The sequence below is a fragment of the Glycine max genome, chromosome 18, assembly GCF_000004515.6.
Source record: "Glycine max cultivar Williams 82 chromosome 18, Glycine_max_v4.0, whole genome shotgun sequence".
NCBI lineage: Eukaryota > Viridiplantae > Streptophyta > Magnoliopsida > Fabales > Fabaceae > Glycine > Glycine max.
The window spans coordinates 15,063,236-15,082,727 of NC_038254.2; the positions used below are offsets into that span (position 1 = coordinate 15,063,236).

Here is a 19,492-nt window from a genome sequence, read left to right on the forward strand (position 1 = left end):
GAATATTAAATAGATATATAATTATAATGTTGATGAAATAGAGTGTTCGTGCTATAAGTATTATCTGTCAGGATGCTGTTTGTATCATTAGACTGTAAGTGAAAAAATAATATTTGTCAGGGTGCTGTTTGTATATTTTGACTATAAGTGATATAAATACTATTTGTTAAGATGCTCTTTGTATATAAGATAAAGATAATTTGCATGAAGACTTGATTGTGTTGAAAATATTTTAGAGTTGATTTAAATTATATAAAAGAAACATGAGAAATAAATTAGAAATATTTTGTTTTTCTGGAAAGAAATTATTTTAGATGTATTTAATTGTGAAGAGGGACTAAATTTTAAAAATAATTTTGTAAAAATGTTTAGTGAGCATATGAAAATAATATTTTGATTATAAAAGATAATTTAGACTCATAAAAAAACTGTTTTAGTCTTTGTTTAAAAAAATGTTTCAGTGTATACAAATAATTTGTTGTGGTGTTAAATAATTTTGTTATCTTTATAAATAATAGTATTTAATTCTGATCCAAAATAAAATTTAATTTAATTCACTCATAAATATAAAGAGAAATAATTAAAATATACAGAAAATTAGAAATATATTATGTAAATAAAAATGCAGGAAGCAATCAACAAGATAAAAGTAGAAATATTATTAATTAACTGAAAAAGAAAAAGGTGATTTAAAAAATAAAACATAAAAAAGGATATATAATAAGTTGAAAAGTTAATAAGATAAAAAATAAACACACTTGCTAAAGTTAAATTAACAACACATAATAATAATAATAATAATAATAATAATAATAATAATAATAATAATAATAATAATAATAATAATAACAACAACAACAACAACAAAATTAATTAATTAATTAATTAAATACAAAAAGAGAAAGTAAGGAAAATTTTTAATTTTCATTGCACTACCAACGTGATTTGTCTCCCGTGTGAATCTCGGCATTAAAGTTGATAGAGTATTTTCAATTACAATAAATAAAAAATTCAGAGTATAATTTGTTTTCACCCATAAATATAAAGAAAAATATCTAAAATACACAAAAAATCAGAAATATATTATGTAAATAAAAATGCAGGAAGCAATCAACAAGATAAAAATAGAAACATTATTAATTAACTGAAAAGAAAAAGGTGATTTAAAAAATAAAAATCATAAAGGATATATAATAAGTTAAAAAGCTAATAAGATAAAAAATAAACACACTTGCTAAAGTTAAATCAACAACATAATAATAATAATAATAATAATAATAATAATAATAATAATAATAATAATAATAATAATAACAACAACAACAACAACAACAACAAAATAAATTAATTAATTAAATACAAAAAGAGAAAGTAAGAAAAATTTCTAATTTTCATTATACTACCAACGCGATTTGTCTCCTGTGTGAATCTCAGCATTAAAGTTGGTAGAGTATTTTCAATCACAATAAATAAGAAATTCAGAGTATAATTTGTTTTCACCCATAAATATAAAGAGAAATAACTAAAATACACAGAAAATAAAAAATATATGATCTAAATAAAAATGCAAGAAGCAATTAGTAAGATAAAAACAGAAACATTATTAATTAACTGAAAAAGAAAAAGATGATTTAAAAAATAAAACATCAAGAAGGATATATAATAAGTTGAAAAGTTAATAAGATAAAAAATAAACACACTTGCTAAAGTTAAATCAACAACACATAATAATAATAATAATAATAATAATAATAATAATAATAATAATAATAACAACAACAACAACAACAACAACAACAACAAAATAAATAAATTAATTAATTAAATACAAAAGGAGAAAGTAAGGAAAATTTCTAATTTTCATTGCACTACGGACGTGATTTGTCTCCGGTGTGAATCTCAGCATTAAAGTTGGTAGAGTATTTTCAATTACAATAAATAAGAAATTCAGAGTATAATTTGTTTTCACCCATAAATATAAAGAAAAATAACTAAAATACACAAAAAATCAGAAATATATTATGTAAATAAAAAATGCAGGAAGGAATCAGCAAGATAAAAATAGAAACATTATTAATTAATTGAAGAAGAAAAAGGTGATTTAAAAAACAAAACATCAAAAAGGATATATAATAAGTTGAAAAGTTAATAAGATAAAAAATAAACACATTTGCTAAAGTTAAATCAACAACACATAATAATAATAATAATAATAATAATAATAATAATAATAATAATAATAATAATAATAATAATAATAATAATAATAATAATAATAATAAAATAAATAAATTAATTAATTAAATACAAAAAGAGTAAGTAAGGAAAATTTCTAATTTTCATTGCACTACCAACGTGATTTGTGTCCCGTGTGAATCTCAACATTAAAATTGGTAGAGTATTTTTAATTACAATAAATAAGAAATTCAGAGTATAATTTATTTTCATCTATAAATATAAAGAGAAATAACTAAAATACACAGAAAGTAAAAAATATATTATGTAAACATAGAAACATTATAACTAAAATAGAAATATTATTAATTAACTGAAAAAGAAAAAGGTGACTAACCCATTATTCTTTTTTATATAAAAATTTCCAAACTCCACGCGAAAAAGAAAATGTACTTGACATATCCTATTTTATACATCTAATTTACCAAAACATGGGTTTTCAATTTAATCATAATTCATTAAGTATCGTAGGTAGAACACCAAATCTAAACTTAGTATTTAAATCTACAGGTGTGGAGTTTTTGCTAGTTTGTAGACCCAAATCTAACACAGCAATCTCGAACCCACCATCTTGAAACCATGCTCCCTGTGGCAGACCCAAAAACTGGTGTGGAGTTTTTACTTGGAGTTGGTTTTCAAAATAATCCACAATGTCTGAGATGACTGCATGAGAATCTTCCTGGCCCACTCTGTTAATAACAGCAACAATATCATTTTGCCCAATATCAAATATGTAGATAGCCTTGACAAAGTCCTCTAGCCTATGAAAGTGTTATCTGAAGGAGTTTCTCCCTTCTGCATGCATATCACCAACACACATTTAAGTAGCATTTTATAACATAAAATTACTTCACGATAGAAATATAAGGTGAATTGAAAGGAGAAGAAAAAGAAAAAAGGTTATAAGTTCAATCTCTAATAAAAACTAATATTCTAACAAACTAACATATTTGATGATATAGAAGAAATGTAAAATCACTTCATCATCGAAATAGAGGCTAAGTTAAATATATTATGTCATGTGTATATAGATATCTTGGAAGAACCTTGCCTGAAGAACTTTCCGATGCGTGCCTTAAACTGGTTGAACTGTGCAACCTGTATTTCAAAAGTGAAAGGAGTGCCACCCTCAAAGACTGTCCTTTTTTGGCGCCTAATGGTTGATGATCCTGCAGCAAATTAAGTTTGCTCCATGCCTGTAACTTGTTCCAATTGAGTTTATGTATGCACTGAAGAATGGAAAACCAAGATGCTGGGCTGCATAGATAAATGGCACCATATCATTATTTTGAACGAATAAAACTATATGATCTTCTCCTATTTTGTTTTCAGTGAATGAAAATTTTAGATTTTTTATATGACCATTATAGTTTTTTATGAATAATAAATAGATAAGTTGATATCTATATATTTAATTATAATTAATATAATTATAAACAGAGATATATGTACAAAATTAATCTTCACGATTCATTCTTATTGAATCCCAGCTTTATAAACAGAGATATATAAAAAAGAACACCCAACTAAATAATAATAATAATAATAATAATAATAATAATAATAATTAAAGAAAATAAAAAAAAACACAAACTAAGAGAGAGCAAGAAAAAAACCTGTGCTTCTTCCTGTTGAACAAAAAACCTGGGCTTCTTCCTGCTGAATAATAGATTAAAATAATTAAAGAATATAAATAATATCAATACCAATCATGTCAATCTCACAAAGAATTGAGTAAATTATCAACTAATAACAAATGCAGTGTATAGGAGACAATAACATTTAGCGAGAATCCTAAGAACAAAATTACAATACAGTTAGAAAAGTTACAAATTGCAGCGATAGGGAGTGGATGAGAGGCAGTAGTGTGAAGCAGAGCACACAGCGGAAGCCAGAAGTGAGGGAAATAAATAATATACATGCTAGGAGTGAACCCGGAAGAAACATCTTGACCCAGAATCCATGCCTCTTTCGGCCACTGCACACCATGGCAAAAACAAATGCCACAGGAACAAAGTTTAGAGTACGATTTTCAATCAACCAAAAGAAAGTACACAACTGACAATTTTGTTCTCGTGCTTCCAACCAATAATACAACATGTATTCAACTATAAAATTTAGTAACTTCATTAATAATTTATGTAATTTTTTGAAGTGAAATATATTGATGTAATTAATTCATTAAAATCTTATGAGTATAATTTAATTCAATCTTTGTCCATTTGCTTAAATAAGATTCAGTACTAAAATAAACCTTCAAATCAGCCTTGATGGGCATGCAAGGCACACTGCGTGAATTTGGGTTTTGGGAATCTTTCGCTGCGTGATATTCTCAAACACTTGGTGAGCACGCTGCAAAGGGATTACTCATTGCTTTCTAAGAGTAGCACGACCCTGAACCATCTGCTCTCACACACAAATAGATAACAAAAAGAAAGCAATACATTAGAACCCCATTCAAGTCAAGGGCAAAAACAAATAAAATTAAAGCCTTCACAAACAACAAAATAATATCAAATCATATATATTGTTAAGCAACTCTCTTGCCCTCTTCATCTCCACTCACACTCTCTATGTATCTTGTTTGTGTTTCTTTTTGGATTTGTTTTGCATGAATGAATCTTCTTGTCTCTTGATTCTGGAGATCTTATAGAAATCTTTGATCTATTGGACAGCGTCAACTGTTACCAATTCCAAAAAATAATCAGAATTTTAGGATTGAGACAATGAACTTTGGGATAAAACAAAATTTCAATAGACATATATTATTTTGACATATATTATTTTTAACGAAAACTAAACTAATTATATATGGTATCATTAAAGAAAAAGATGGAGCTCACACCTTGCTTGGATTGAAGTTACAGAGAATCTCCAATAGTTTGAAGAGCCTATACAGAAAACATGCATGTAATTAGATTTCAGATTCAAGAAATTGAAAATCACACTCATATATATTGTTATAAAGTGCGTGAACAACTTTAACAGGAGAAGAATCTCGTGACTCAACCACAAAAATAAAATAAAAAGAGAGGGAAAAATTTTTAAGATTAAAAACTAAAACTTCATTTAGGCATTTCATCAAACACATAACTTACAACCCATATGGGAAAGATGACAAAAAAATTAGCTCGGGAAAATAAAAAAGGAACCAAAAACAGAGTTGAAAAATCAGTAAAAAAAAAATAACTATTATTAAGAAGCAAACATGCATAACAACAAACAAAATTAGAACCTTGCAAATAAAAACAAATAGTAATGAAACAAACATGCATAACAGCAAAAGAGGAAAAAACATGCCTGTTGGATGCTTCTTCATCGATAGCCTGACAAAATAAAAAGGAACCAAAAACAAAATTGAAAAATCAGAAAGAAAAAATATAACATTGAGATGTTAATGCTATAAAAGGACACTCGTGAAGAAAATTGCAAAGCAGTGAAACCTGATAATCTTCTGAACTGAGAAGAAGCCATGGCAGTGAGAATAAACTGCTCCATTCAAAACACCCTCTGTCTCCTTAACCCTCCCTTGTTTTCCCTTCGTTACAGAGCTTCTCCCCTGAAGCTGAAACCTCAATTGCATTTTCGTCAAAACCCCTCTCGAGGAGCTTTGTTTTGAGAGAGAGAAAGCTTCCAAGTTGTACAGAGAAAGAAAGTGAGTGAGAGAGAAAGAGAAAGGAGCCTTTTGCCACGGGAGAAAGAGAAATGGAAAAATAAAAAGAAAACTGAAAAGACTTGGGATGAAGATTGGAAAAGGAGACACCTGCAACAATACGTGGAACAACCAAGGGAGTGGAAAATGAAAAGGTTAGAAAAGAGGACACGTGGAGCAACCAAGGGAGTGGGAAATGAAAAGCCTAAAAGACCAAAACCCAACCTAGAAGGGCATAAATGACCAAGAAACAAAAAACTTGGACAGGTGTCAAGCTCTCACCTATGGGTATTTTGACCAAAAAACCAAAATTCTGGACAGCTGTCAACCTCTCAACCATGGGTATTTCAGTATTTTCAATTTCCTTCTCTTTTATATATAGATACCTTCATTTAATAAAGAGTTGCGCTTAATATCAAATTTGATTGAAGAGTAATTTAGAAAAAAATTATTTTTAATTGGAAACAATATGATTTAATAAAGGTAATGGTTTCTTGATTTGCGCAATAAACAGCATATTGATACACTTTTAATTGAATTGTGTTCATGCTATTTGGGTTTTGGACTCTCTGTCCATTCAATACAGGGTGAGAAGATCAAAGAGAAAGTAAATAATGTAGATGAGAATGAAGTTGTTAGGTTGATAAAAGAGCAGGAGGACAAAAATTTGGAAATTTCAGCTTTGAAGGTAGAACTGGAAACAACCAAAAGAACATATGAAGTACAATTCTCACAGATGGAAGAAGAAGCTAACAGTTTTAAAGCAGCATTGACACGAAAGGTCCGAGAATATGAGCACCAATTGGAAGAATTAAGAAATGAGGTAAAGGTTTCTTACTTTGCACAAACAGCAGTATATTGGTACACTATGAGGGGAAGGACAAGACCAAGAGGTTTTAGTTAATCATAATATAATTTCACCTTGGTAATTTATGCTAAAACTTCTATCGCTCAGATACTTGACATAAAGCTCTAATTCTAATTGGAAAATAGCACTAGATACATTTAAGTTTTATTCTTTGAGAAATTAGTTTCATGTTATATGTATTATGAAATATTTGGCCCTTCAATACAGGCTGAAAAGATCAACGAGGAAGTAAAAATGACAGATGAAGAGGAATCTATTAAATTCATGAAAGAACAGGAGGACAAAAAATTGGAAATTTCATCATTAATGCAATGTTCATAGTTGGAAGAAGACGCTAAAGATGCTAAAGTAGAATTGACACAGAAGGCCCAAGAATATGAGAATCAATTGGAAGCATTAGGGAATAAGGTAATTGTTTCTTTACCTTGACTGCCACTCGCTAATAGTTAGTTTTTTTAACCAATCGATCAACATTGAAACTTGTATTTGCTAAATCTAAAAATTTGGAATTTGACATCTGTGTTGTTTCGCTTGGCTAGAAAGAACCTAAGCTGCTTCTTTTTTAGCCACTATCTTTGTTTTCTATATATGTTACATCTAAATTCATTGGTACTGCATAATTTGCTGATATCGGGTCTGCCAAGTTGTGTTTTAATGTCAAAATGTGGTTGGGGTTTACTTAGTTTGCTGCACAAGGTTAAGAGGCAAGTGTGAACCTAAAAGTCAAGTTTGGAAGATATATGCATTATCCTGTCTATTGCTCAAAAGTCAAGTTTGGTATTGCATAATTTGTTGATATAGGGTCTGCCAAGTTGTGTTTTATTGTCAAAATGTGGTTGGGGTTTACTTAGTTTGCTGCACAAGGTTAAGAGGCAAGTGTGAACCTAAAAGTCAAGTTTGGAAGATATATGCATTATCCTGTCTATTGCTCAAAAGTCAAGTTTGGTACTGCCTAATTTGCTGATATAGGGTCTGCCAAGTTGTATTTTAATGTCAAAATGCGGTTGGGGTTTAGTTAGTTTGCTGCACAAGGTTAAGAGTCAAGTGTGAACCCTTGTGCTAGCTGTCCAAATTAGTTTTTCTGTGTAAAATGGCCTTAGGAGCTGCATTAACATATCAGTACCCATGTCATGTAAGAGTTCATATTTTCACGAAGTACTAGTGTCATCAATGCACTTTTTCCATATTTGTTCATTTGCCAAATTCATTTAGAATTTATTTAGAATACACTAACAGTGTAAAGATTTTTTATACTATCATCCTATCATAGATTGTCATGTATGATAAGTTTATTAACGTTAATAATAACTATCTTAAAAGTCAAACCTATTATTTTTGTATTGGTTAATCTTTACACTAATAGTGTACGAAAATCCATTGATTTATATATAAAAAAAATATAAAAGAATATTTAAGGGATTATTTGAATTTTCATGACAAAAACATAAATGTACTTGAATGGTCTGCTAGGCAAAAGATTGCAGTTGGAGCAGCTCGTGGCTTGAGATACCAAAATTCTTAGGTTGGAAAACTAATTGACATGCATTTTGTCTTTCTAATTAAAATTATCTTAATCTATTGTAATTTTTATTAAAATTTATTTTAGAATTCAATTTTCTTAATCTGTTGTAATTAATAGTAAAATTTATTTTCTTAATCTATTGTAATTAATATTAAAATTTAATTTAATAATGAATATTTAAATGATAGATTAAATATAAATAATACATAAACCTCTTATTTTTATTTAATCTATCATTTAAATATTTATTTATTAAATAAATTTTACCATTAATATTAATTACAATCATGCTAATATATATTATTTTTAATTATTTATTACATCAGCAGCGTCTTAGAATGCCTACCTTCAAAGACGTTGTTGAGGTAAGCACCGTCTTAGAATGCATACTTTCAAAGACGCGTCTTAGAATGCCTACCTTCAAAGACGTTGTTGAGGTAAGCACCGTCTTAGAATGCATACTTTCAAAGACGATGTTTACCTCAGCAACGTCTTTGAAAGTAGGCATTCAAAGACGGTGCTTCCGTTAGCAACGTCTTAGAATGCTTACTTTCAAAGACATTGTTGATGTAAGCACCGTCTTTGAAAGTTGCTCACTTTCAAAGACGATGTTTTGAAATCCGTCGTTGAAATTTTTAAGCTTCGACGACGTCACATTCTACGATGGTCGAAAAACATCGTTGTATCCCTTATTTGACCGTCGTAGAAACACTTTTTCAAGTAGTGTGTATCGGTGCCCGACACAGTACGAAACCAATACTTTTTCATTTTTGTGGTATTGAGGCATCATAACTCAGAATTGATTGTGAGTGGATGTTTAATGACTTAACCTTTGCAATGTTACACAAAATAGAAAAACCAATTAAGAATAATAAGATTAACCCTTTGTTAGTGAATATCTCTTTGATTTTGATTATATGTGTCACGTGATTATTAATCCAAATAATAATGATGTGACGGTCTTAAACTATCTAATAATTTATAACTGGTCCAGCTCCTGCCAGAGAGTAACCATGAGATTGTAAAAGGTTGTGATATCCTTGTCTCCTTGTTTGGACTGCCACATCCGAGTCTTAAGTTCATAAATCTGAAAAAAGTTTTCTAGATCAGAATAGCAATCGCGGACGGCCTCCCACACATCTTTCGCAATTGGGAGGAATAAATATGGCTTCCCAAGGGAAGAGTCCATTGAGTTGATCAACCATGCGATGATTAGTGAATTTTCTGACTTCCATCTTAGGAGAGAGGGGTCGATCACTCTTGGTTGAGAGGTGTCTCCTGTCAGGTAGCCCAACTTTCCTTTGCCATCAAGGGTCAGTTTCACGGATTGAGCCCATTCAACATAATTTTTACCATTCAACTTTTGAATCACAAGCTGTAAATTGGTACCCATGGATAGAGAATCAGATATGATAGGGGATGATACAATTTCATTACCACCAGAATTCGTAGAAGTGGTGGAGGAATTTTCTTTGATCGCAGCGTTTTTTTCCATGGCGGGATAGCACAAGATCAGAGCCGAAGCTCTGATACCATGTGATTTTAGGGACTGCTGAGGAGAAAAACAATAAGAGAGGAAGAATAATTCTTGTATATTATTCAAGAACAAAAGATTTACATATATAGGCAAGGTTGCCAATTACATAATAAATGCAAAAAGGAAAGTAAATAAAAAGGGATCAGATCAAATAAGAGAGATTTGATTCTGACCCAAAATAATAATCAAATCAGATCAAATCGGAATAATCTGATCTTGATCCTAATTATTCAATCTTCTAGAAAATTAATTCCAAAAATAAACATCCAGCTGTCTAATTAATTCTTAATATAGATATACAGCTGTTCAATTACATCTAGCTCTGATACCATTATATCTGATTCTCTGTCCATGGGTACCAATTTACAGCTTGTGATTCAAAAGCTGAATGGTAAAAATTATGTTGAATGGGCTCAATCCGTGAAACTGGCCCTTGATGGCAAGGGAAAGTTGGGCTACCTGATGGGAGACACCTCTCAACCAGGAGTGACCGGCCCCTTTCTCCCAAGATGAAAGTCTGAAAATTCACTAATCATCGCATGGCTGATTAACTCAATGGACTCTTCCATTGGGAAACCATACTTATTCCTCCCAACTGCAAAAGATGTGTGGGAGGTCGTCCGCGATTGCTATTCTGATCTAGAAAACTCTTCTCAGATTTATGAACTTAAGACTCAACTGTGGCAATCCAAACAAAGAGACAAGGATATCACAACCTTTTACAATCTCATGGTTACTCTCTGGCAGGAGCTGGACCAGTGCTATGAGGATGATTGGGAAAATCCCAATGATGCAACTAGGTTCAAGAAGAGAGAAAAGAATGATAGAGTTTGCATGTTTTTAGCAGGCTTAAATCAAGAACTGGATGAGGTGTGTGGTAGAATTTTGGGTAGAAAACCACTGTCGTCAATGCGAGAAGTGTTCTCTAAAGTTAGGAGGGAGGAATCCAGGAGGAAAATCATGTTGCGAAACTCTAATGGTACAAGGATGCAAGAAGCTGAAAGTTCAGCCCTGGTTGCAAGGGGACACGAACCAGAAGGAGAAAAAAAGAAACGACATTGGTGTAATCATTATAGAAGACCATGGCACACTAAGGAAACCTGCTGAAAACTCCATGGAAAACCACCCAACTCAAAAAAGAAACCAACTGGAGAGGGTCGGGCTTTCCAAACCTCAAATGCTGAAAATGTGGAGCAGAAAGGCAACTCTGAGTCATCTTCATTCACTAAGGAACAACTAGAGCACCTGTATAAACTCTTTACCACAAAAATGTCAGTGACTCCATCCTCTTCTTTGGCTCAAAAAGGTATCTCTTTCTCTACTACTCTCCTTAGTTCCAAACCTGATTCCAAAGCTCCATGGATCATCGATTCTGGAGCCTCTGACCATATGACAAACTGTTTAAAATTGTTTTCCACATATAGTCCTTGTGCAGGTTACAAAAAGGTCAAAATAGCTTATGGTACCTTTTTTACTATAGCCGGTGTTGGTTCTATTCTTGTATCTAAAACTTTAACCCTTCACAATGTCCTTCATGTTCCAAATTTATCATGTAATTTGTTGTATATAAGTAAATTAACACATGACTTAAATTGTTTGGCTATTTTTGATTACTTTACATGTAAATTTCAGGAGTTGAGTTCGGGGAGGATGATTGGCAGTTCTAAAGAGGTTGATGGTCCCTATCTCTTTGAAGATGAGTCTGGTCGTAAGGAGAAACTCCAGAAAAATTGTCTCAATTCAATTCTGATTCATAAAGATGAAGAAATAATGCTATAGCATTATCGGCTAGGTCACCCCAATTTTTTTGTATTTGAAGCATTTATTTCCTGACCTCTTTAAAAATAAAAATCCAAATTTGTTTTCTTGTGAAATTTGTCAATTTGCAAAACATCATCGTTCCTCTTATTCCCCTAAGGATTATAAACAATCTAGTCCATTCTCCTTAATTCATAGTGACGTTTGGCGACCTTGTCGAGACCCTACACCAAATGGAAAAAGATGTTTTATAACCTCCATAGATGATCATACTCAGATAACATGGGTTTACTTGATGAAAACAAAATCTGAGGTTAAAAGCATATTCAAAACTTTTTTTCAAATGATACAAACACAATTTCAAGTGAAAATAAAAGTTTTCCGTAGTGACAATGGAAGGGAATATTTTAACAAGCACTTAAGCAAGTTCTTTCTTGAAAATGGCATAATTCATCAAAGCTCTTGTGTTGACACTCCACAACAAAAATAGAGTGGCTGAACGGAAAAATAGACACCTTCTTGAAGTAGCTAGGGCATTATTGTTTCAAAATAAGGCACCAAAATATCTTTGGGGTGAAGCAATTCTCACTAGAACATATTTGATAAATAGAATGCCTAGCAAAATCTTGAATTTCAGAACTCCATTAGATGTTTTCACAAGTGCTTTTCCAAATAACAGGCTCTCGTGTACTCTACCTCTTAAAATATTTGGGTGCACTGTTTTTGTACATATTCATGAACCAAACCAAGGGAAACTTGAGCCTAGAGCAAAAAAATGTGTTTTTGTTGGCTATGCTCCCAACCAAAAGGGATAAAAATGTTTTGATCTCACTTCCAAGAAAACCTTTTTTACTATGGATGTTACCTTTTTTGAAAAAACTCCTTTTTTTAGTGATCGTCTTCAGGGGGGGGGGGGGGGAGACAAGAGGAAGATGTTCAATATTTTCAAACACAAAATTTAGATTTCTCAGAAAGTTTGGATTTTTTTGGAAAATTTAGAAGTGGCAGACATTGGAAAAGCAAAAAAATTGGGTGAATCAAACCAGTCAAATCAAGACAGCCATGAAAATGATATTTTAGAAACTGTATTGTCAAAACCAGAAGTTGAAAATGAGACAATTAGAGTTGGTAACAAAGGTATTCAACCCTTTGACCGTGTTTACTTAAGGAAAAAAAGACCTCAAAGAATATAACCATATGATTCTCGAAACTGCCAGTCATCCGAGGATCCATCAGGTAAGAATCCTTCTAGTTTTTTTCAACCCATTCAAAATACTGTGGAATCCGAATTTGTTCTTACTGTTCCTGACCTTGTTGAACCTATTTTTGACAATTCTGACCTTCCTATTGCTGTTAGAAAAGGTGTAAGGTCATGTACAAAACATCCTATTTCTAATTTTATATCTTATGAAAAATTGTCTCCTACCTTTAGAGCTTTTACTTGTGAACTGACAAAAATAGAAATACCAAAAGATATACATGAAGCTCTAAGGGTTCCTAAGTGGAAGGAAGTTGTCTTGGAGGAGATGAGAGCTCTAGAAAAAAATCAGACTTGGAAAATGGTGGACCTACCAAGAGGAAAAACAACCGTGGGATGCAAATGGGTGTTTACTATCAAGTATAACACATATGGGTCTGTTGAGAGGTACAAGGTTAGGCTAGTTGCCAAAGGCTTCACCCAAACCTATGGTATTGATTACTTAGAAACTTTTGCTCCTGTTGCAAAACTTAACACCATTAGAGTCCTCTTATCATTGGCTACAAATTTAGATTGGTCATTACAACAACTTGACGTAAAGAATGCCTTTTTAAATGGGGACTTAGAGGAGGAAGTCTACATGGATTCACCTTCTGATTTTGAATCTCAGTTCAGTCAAAAGATTTGCAAGCTTCAAAAGTCTCTCTATGGCTTGAAACAGTCACCTAGAGCATGGTTTGAGAGATTTGCCCAGTTTATTAAGAAGCTGGGATATTCTCAGTGTCAAAGTGATCACACCATGTTTGTGAAACACTCTTCTAAAGGAAAGATGGTTGTATTAATTGTCTATGTGGATGATATTGTAATTACCGGGGATGATTATAGAGAAATAAATAATTTGAAGGCATCTCTTGTGGGTGAGTTTGAGATTAAAGACCTTGGATCCCTAAAATATTTTTTAGGAATGGAGGTTGCAAGATCAAAAAAGGGGATTGTGGTGTCTCAATAGAAGTATATTTTGGACCTACTGAAAGAAACTGGGATGAACGGTTGTAGGCCAGCAAATACTCCAATAGACCCCAACCAAAAACTTCGGAGTAAAGGCAAAAGAAACCATGTAGACACAACCTGATATCAGAGATTAGCGGGGAGATTAATTTATCTATCCCATACTCGTCCAAATATAGCCTTTGCGGTTAGTTTAGTGAGCCAATTCATGCAATCACCACACGAAGAACATTTGGAGGTTGTCCAGCGAATTTTAAGGTACCTTAAAAGTACTCCAGGCAGAGGATTATTTTTCAAAAAAACTGGACAACAAGCTATTGAAGTATTCACAGATGCAGACTGGGCAACAGGATCTATTTCTGATCAGAAATCAACATCCGGTTACTGCACATTTGTTTGGGGAAACTTGGTTACTTGGAGGAGCAAAAAACAAGATGTTGTGGCCAGGAGTAGTGTCAAGGCTGAGTATAGGGCAATGACCCAAGGTGTTTATGAGATTTTATGACTTAAAAGGATTCTAGAAGAATTGCAGCTTCCTATGATTCTTCCAATAAAATTGTATTGATAACAAGGCTGCAATCAGTATCTCCCAGAACCCTGTTCAACATGATCGAACCAAGCATGTTGAAATTGATAAACATTTCATAAAGGAGAAGGTGGACGCCGGCCTAATTTGCATGCCTTTTATTCCTTCTTCAGAGCAAGTTGTTGACATTCTTACAAAAGAATTGTTTAGGCCCAACTTTGAGTTTCTTGTAAGCAAGTTGGACATGTTGGACATCTATGCACCAACTTGAGGGGGGTCTATATTAAACATTAATTAGACAGCTGGATGTTTATTTTTGAAATTAATTTTCTAGAACATTGAATAATTAGGATCAAGATCAGATTATTTCGATTTGATCTGATTTGATTATTATTTTGGGTCAGAATCAAATCTCTCTGATCTGATCAAATTATCCCTTTTTATTTACTTTCCTTTCTGTATTTATTATGCAATTGGCAGTCTTGCCTATATATGTATTTTAAATGGCTCTAGTCTTGTGCAGTAGATCGAGTTTGGAGGTGACAATGGACACCACAGAGATTGGACCCAAACCCAGCAACACCAACGCTTGATTGGTTGGTAAAGGGTATTGCTATTGGCATCCTTCAAATGGCTACTAAGACCCTCATTTTTTCTGAAACACGTATCGTGAGGAAAATATTTCTAACTTTCAACACACCATGACACAATGAAAATTGGTTTTCGCTGTGTATTTCAACCAAATACACAAGGGAAATAAGGTTTTAAATTGTGATTGTAGTTGTTGCAATTATAATTTTGTTGTGAGATCTTTGACATTGTGAGAAATTATAGAAAAATACAGCCGATGTAATTACAATTGGATTTTCCTTATGCATTCTTTGTTAGTAAAAAAGGTCTTACGTTGTCTGTAATTGCAGTTGCAGACTGTTTTACTTCTCATATTTTAAACATAATTCTTACTTTTTATGCCCATCTTCTTTGTCATGTGTTAACCAAACAACATTTCAGTTTGTTACTTAAGCAGGACATATGTACGTAATTTCGTATTCTTCTCTATTGATCAAAGCAGTGATTATTTTGCTGTATGAATACATGATTTTTTTTTTTCAGATTTGCTATTATGACTTATGCTGATTGGATAGAAATCCCACCGACACGAGTACCTTTTGTTAACCACCATTTTTTGTTTGTTACTGGAAAATTAGAGGTAAAAGATCCCCAGTCTAAGGTAGAGGAAAAGTTTCTAAAATAAAAAAATGCTTACAAAGATACTTACACTTACCTCATTTCAAAGAGACAAGTGAAGGCTTGAAGTTACCACATGTCAAATTGGAAACTCTATTTTGCTTGACTAACTCCTCGAGGCTATTAACCACCAGTTTTAACACTACACTTTCTGCATATATGCTTAGTATAACTTTGCTTCACTTTACTGATTCAAGGAGATACAAGGTTGCTCTAGTGATGAAGGGAGAGGGAAAAGGGAGAGAGGTCACGTTACGGGTTTGAATTTCCCACTAACAACTGACACTTTTTAATAAAAAACATTTGTTTCTGATTCAAAAGTTTTGTCTTCATGTTGATTTATTGTTAATGCCTAGATACTAGTTAACATTCTCGGTAACAAACAGGAACGCTTGTTTGCATCTGATTATCTGAAGATGATAGAGCAAGGTTAGAAGTCCATGACAAACAAATATTAGAAAATCTATATATTTTATAAGACATAATAGTATACAAAGTTTCATACTGATGTCAATATCTCATTGACATCCATACATATATAATACATAAGTGAGTAACAGGAATTATTGGATTTGATTTCAAACATATTTCTTAATAGAAGAGCTGTAACCACTCTGAACATCATAATACCTTGACCACAGCATAACACCTCCATATTTAGAAGAACCCTTAATGGCTGGAAGCACCTTGGATGTAACATCAGCAGGAGGAATGAAACCACTTCCTGCTGCCAGTGGAGAAGCTGGTAACCCCAAGAATATCTTGTTGGCAGGGATACTTGTGATCCATTGCTTCCATGCATCTTCAAGGTTACTAATTGCCCCAGAATTGTATTGGCAAGGAGGGTTGTTGTAGAATTGGACCCAAACAAAGTCAAAAAGGCCTGTTGTGAGAGCATTTCCGATCCAAGCATCAGGAAATGGGCACTGAGGTGCTGCAGTAATGTACACTTGCTTTCCATACCCTTTAAGGAACTTGGCAAGATCACCCCAGTGTTGGTTTGATCCACCTTCAATGTCAAAATCAATGCCATCAAGAACGGCGGGGCCAAGAGGGCGAGACGATGACTGTCCCCCCAAGAAGTTGTTCCAAAGGTAAGTGGCTACTTGGCTTGCATCTTGAGTTGATGCAATTGAGTAGCTTCCAGCACCTCCTCCTAGAGAGAGCAATACTTTGATGCCTTTGGCTTGACAAGATTTGATGTCAGAGCTTAATCCAGTGCAACCATTACTGTATGGATCACAATGACCAGCAAGGTTAATCATAGGAGTTTGGCCATTGCCAAAGGTTGGCAAAAAGGCTATGATCACATAATCATAGTTCCCCGTGGCACAAGCCTCGGCCAGCGTGCCCTCGTTGCCATTCTGGCCCCAGTAGATTGCAATTTTGCCAGCATTAGAACCATTTGCTAGTGCTAACAAGAGTAAGCACAAGAATCTGATTGAGAGTGATGATTTCGATGCCATTGTGAAGAGGGCAATACCTATGGAATTGTTTTAAGATACCTGTTAAGGATTTGGGCTGTTTCTATGCCAAACACTGCTGGGAAGAACGGCTTTTATAAAGTTCCTGTGTTCCAATTCCTTCAAAATTAAATTTGTTGGTTTGCTCATTGGAGCGTGACTTGTCAGTTATGTTTAATATACTAATCATTGATGCTGAATTCATGGAAGCAACGTGCAAATTCACCAATCTCTTGGCAATTATAACATCTTCTATTTGCTCTTGTTTAGTGCTCTCATAAATTTCTTCCACTATCCTCCACTTCTAAGAATGATAAATTAAAGTAGCAGTCAAATGTATGAAGCATGCTGGCAAATTAATATTTTTAATAGACATCAATGGTGAAGTGATCATAACATTCAGAATTAGTTTCTCCTTATCTGAGCTTATTGATATTTATGAGCTTGTTGCTTTGATAGTTATGAGTTTTGAGCTTTTACACTGACAACATGGCCAGCACATATTTATTCCTGTTGGTTTGACAACTGACAAGAGAAACATACAAGTAACAACTCATGTTGGAAATCTAATATGCTGATATTGTTGGCTACTTTTTTTCCCTTCACATCTCAATAACCGGAGACAGTATAGAACAAAAATAAATATCAAAAGCAAAACAAAATTCTCTTAAATTCTCTGTCCACAGAATATAAGCTAAGCAGATGTGACTATTTTATTCATTCTTTATATTGGCTATATAGACAATACATGGTCGAACAATTCCAAAATTTATAGATAATATTCAAATCCCTCCTTCATTGGCCAAAGTCACAGTATATTAAATAAATCTCTTTCTCTCTCTGCCTTTTCTTTTCTTCCAACCCCCCCCCCCCCCCCCCCCCCCCCCCCGTAGCTGTTTAATTTAGCACAGTGGGCTCACGAATTCGAATTCTAATTACTAGTTCATATTTGTGTTTATCTCAGTGGAAAACTCTAAAATGATTAGGACTCAGGAGTTAAGTTTGAAACCAAGGATTATCTGTTCCCAAACCAAATCCGGATATTTTGCACCTTGACTCCAATAAATGACAAGCCAGTGTTCTAATATCTCTTTTTAATTAAATCAAGACCTTTCATACATATGGATTATAATTGCTTCCTTTTTTTCTTTTAAATCTTTAAGTATAAAATATTTATAAATCTTTTTACTTTCTTGCATGTGGTCTGTAATGGATCAAGTAACCTGTTTTGTCACTTTCTAAGTAGAATGTCTGAATAAGTTTGCGAGAGTCTTGTATGATAATTGTTTTTCATATTTTATTTTGTGAGTAATTATCTTAATTTTTTTTAATATAGACTTTTAAGTTTTCTAAATTGTAAACAAAATTGTAAATAAATAAAGAATTTTTTTTATAAAAAAAAAAACTTGTGTTGCATTGACAATTGAGATCAGTTTTATTGATTTTTGGGTTGATTTTGGCATGAAGGAATGAAGGTGAAAAGGAAGCAAAGTGGAGTTGTGAATCACAACGCTTGCTTAAGCGATCGCTTCCATAGAGGAATTTCAAGCCAAGACTCACTTAAGTGAGTTCTCAATCTTCCTTAAGTGAGAAAATGACCTTAGAGATATCATTTAGGTCGCTTAAGCGAGACTTGATGTGGGAGTTTTAGTTTAAGAAACTCTTTTATAATTGGGCAACACAGCTTATTTGACACTTTTTCATATTTCAGTTGGAGAAGACGATGTTTGTGTGATTTTTTCTCTCTCCTTCATGAATGGATACTTCTTGGATTAATCTACTCCATTTGTTCTTGGATTTTCACTCTTTCTATGGATTGCAATAGCTAAATGCCTAGCTGCTGGGTTGAATTGTAGTAGGATCTCAAATCATGTAACATGAATTTCCATATCTACTACTTAATGCAGTTTTATTCTACTCCTATGCTTCAATTCTTCTTTGGCTTGATCAACCATGATTCTATGGATTACTGTGTGTTGAAAAACATGTTTTAATTCCAGATCTGAAGTGAAATTGTTGATGAATCTGATTTCTAATTAAGAATAGGGTTTTGGTTCATCAATTCTTGTAATCTTCTTCACTTAATCTAATTTCTAGAATAGATCTAATAAGGAATTTGAGATCTAATATAGAAATTAAGTTTGAATTACTTGAGGAATTAAGATTTGAGAATTTTACAAGGACTGCATTGTATTGAAGTAGAAGTGTGATTTAGGATTTTAATTGCATGTGAAGAGGTCCTACGAAGTTCAATATTGACCACGTTTGTTTCATCGTTTACGTTAAAATTTACACGTTCATCAGTTGTTTGATAAAATTCCTAAACACAATTTACTTGTTATTTTACCATTTAATTGATTCCTTGGTATAACTTCTGCATTCCACTTCTTGTTAGTCACTTTAATCCTCAATTTCCTACGGCTTTAGTTAACAAATCATGTTAATTGCGCTTGATATTGCTTAAATCCTTGTGGATA

The 19,492-nt window shown here is 32.7% G+C and overlaps 1 protein-coding gene and 1 long non-coding RNA gene across 2 annotated transcripts; both read right to left on the reverse strand.

The window, feature by feature from the left end:
• Window positions 1–2,616: 2,616 nt before the first annotated feature.
• On the reverse strand, window positions 2,617–6,198 carry LOC102664698 (uncharacterized). The gene is made up of 6 exons (XR_005889780.1): window positions 5,081–6,198; window positions 4,802–4,916; window positions 4,490–4,638; window positions 4,066–4,213; window positions 3,852–3,891; window positions 2,617–3,492 (listed from the first exon to the last, which is right to left on the reverse strand). It is a non-coding gene; the product is annotated as an uncharacterized lncRNA (long non-coding RNA).
• Window positions 6,199–16,004: 9,806 nt separating this feature from the next.
• LOC100796155 (hevamine-A) lies at window positions 16,005–17,144 on the reverse strand. Its single transcript, XM_003551920.4, has one exon. It carries the CDS (start codon window positions 17,016–17,018, stop codon window positions 16,131–16,133), a length of 888 nt encoding a protein of 295 aa, XP_003551968.1. The 5' UTR covers window positions 17,019–17,144; the 3' UTR covers window positions 16,005–16,130.
• Window positions 17,145–19,492: the final 2,348 nt, after the last annotated feature.

What these genes read in the sequence shown, in the direction of transcription:
- LOC100796155 (XM_003551920.4), bottom strand. Translation starts at nt 17,018, where the DNA reads ATGGCATCGAAATCATCACTCTCAATCAGATTCTTGTGCTTACTCTTG.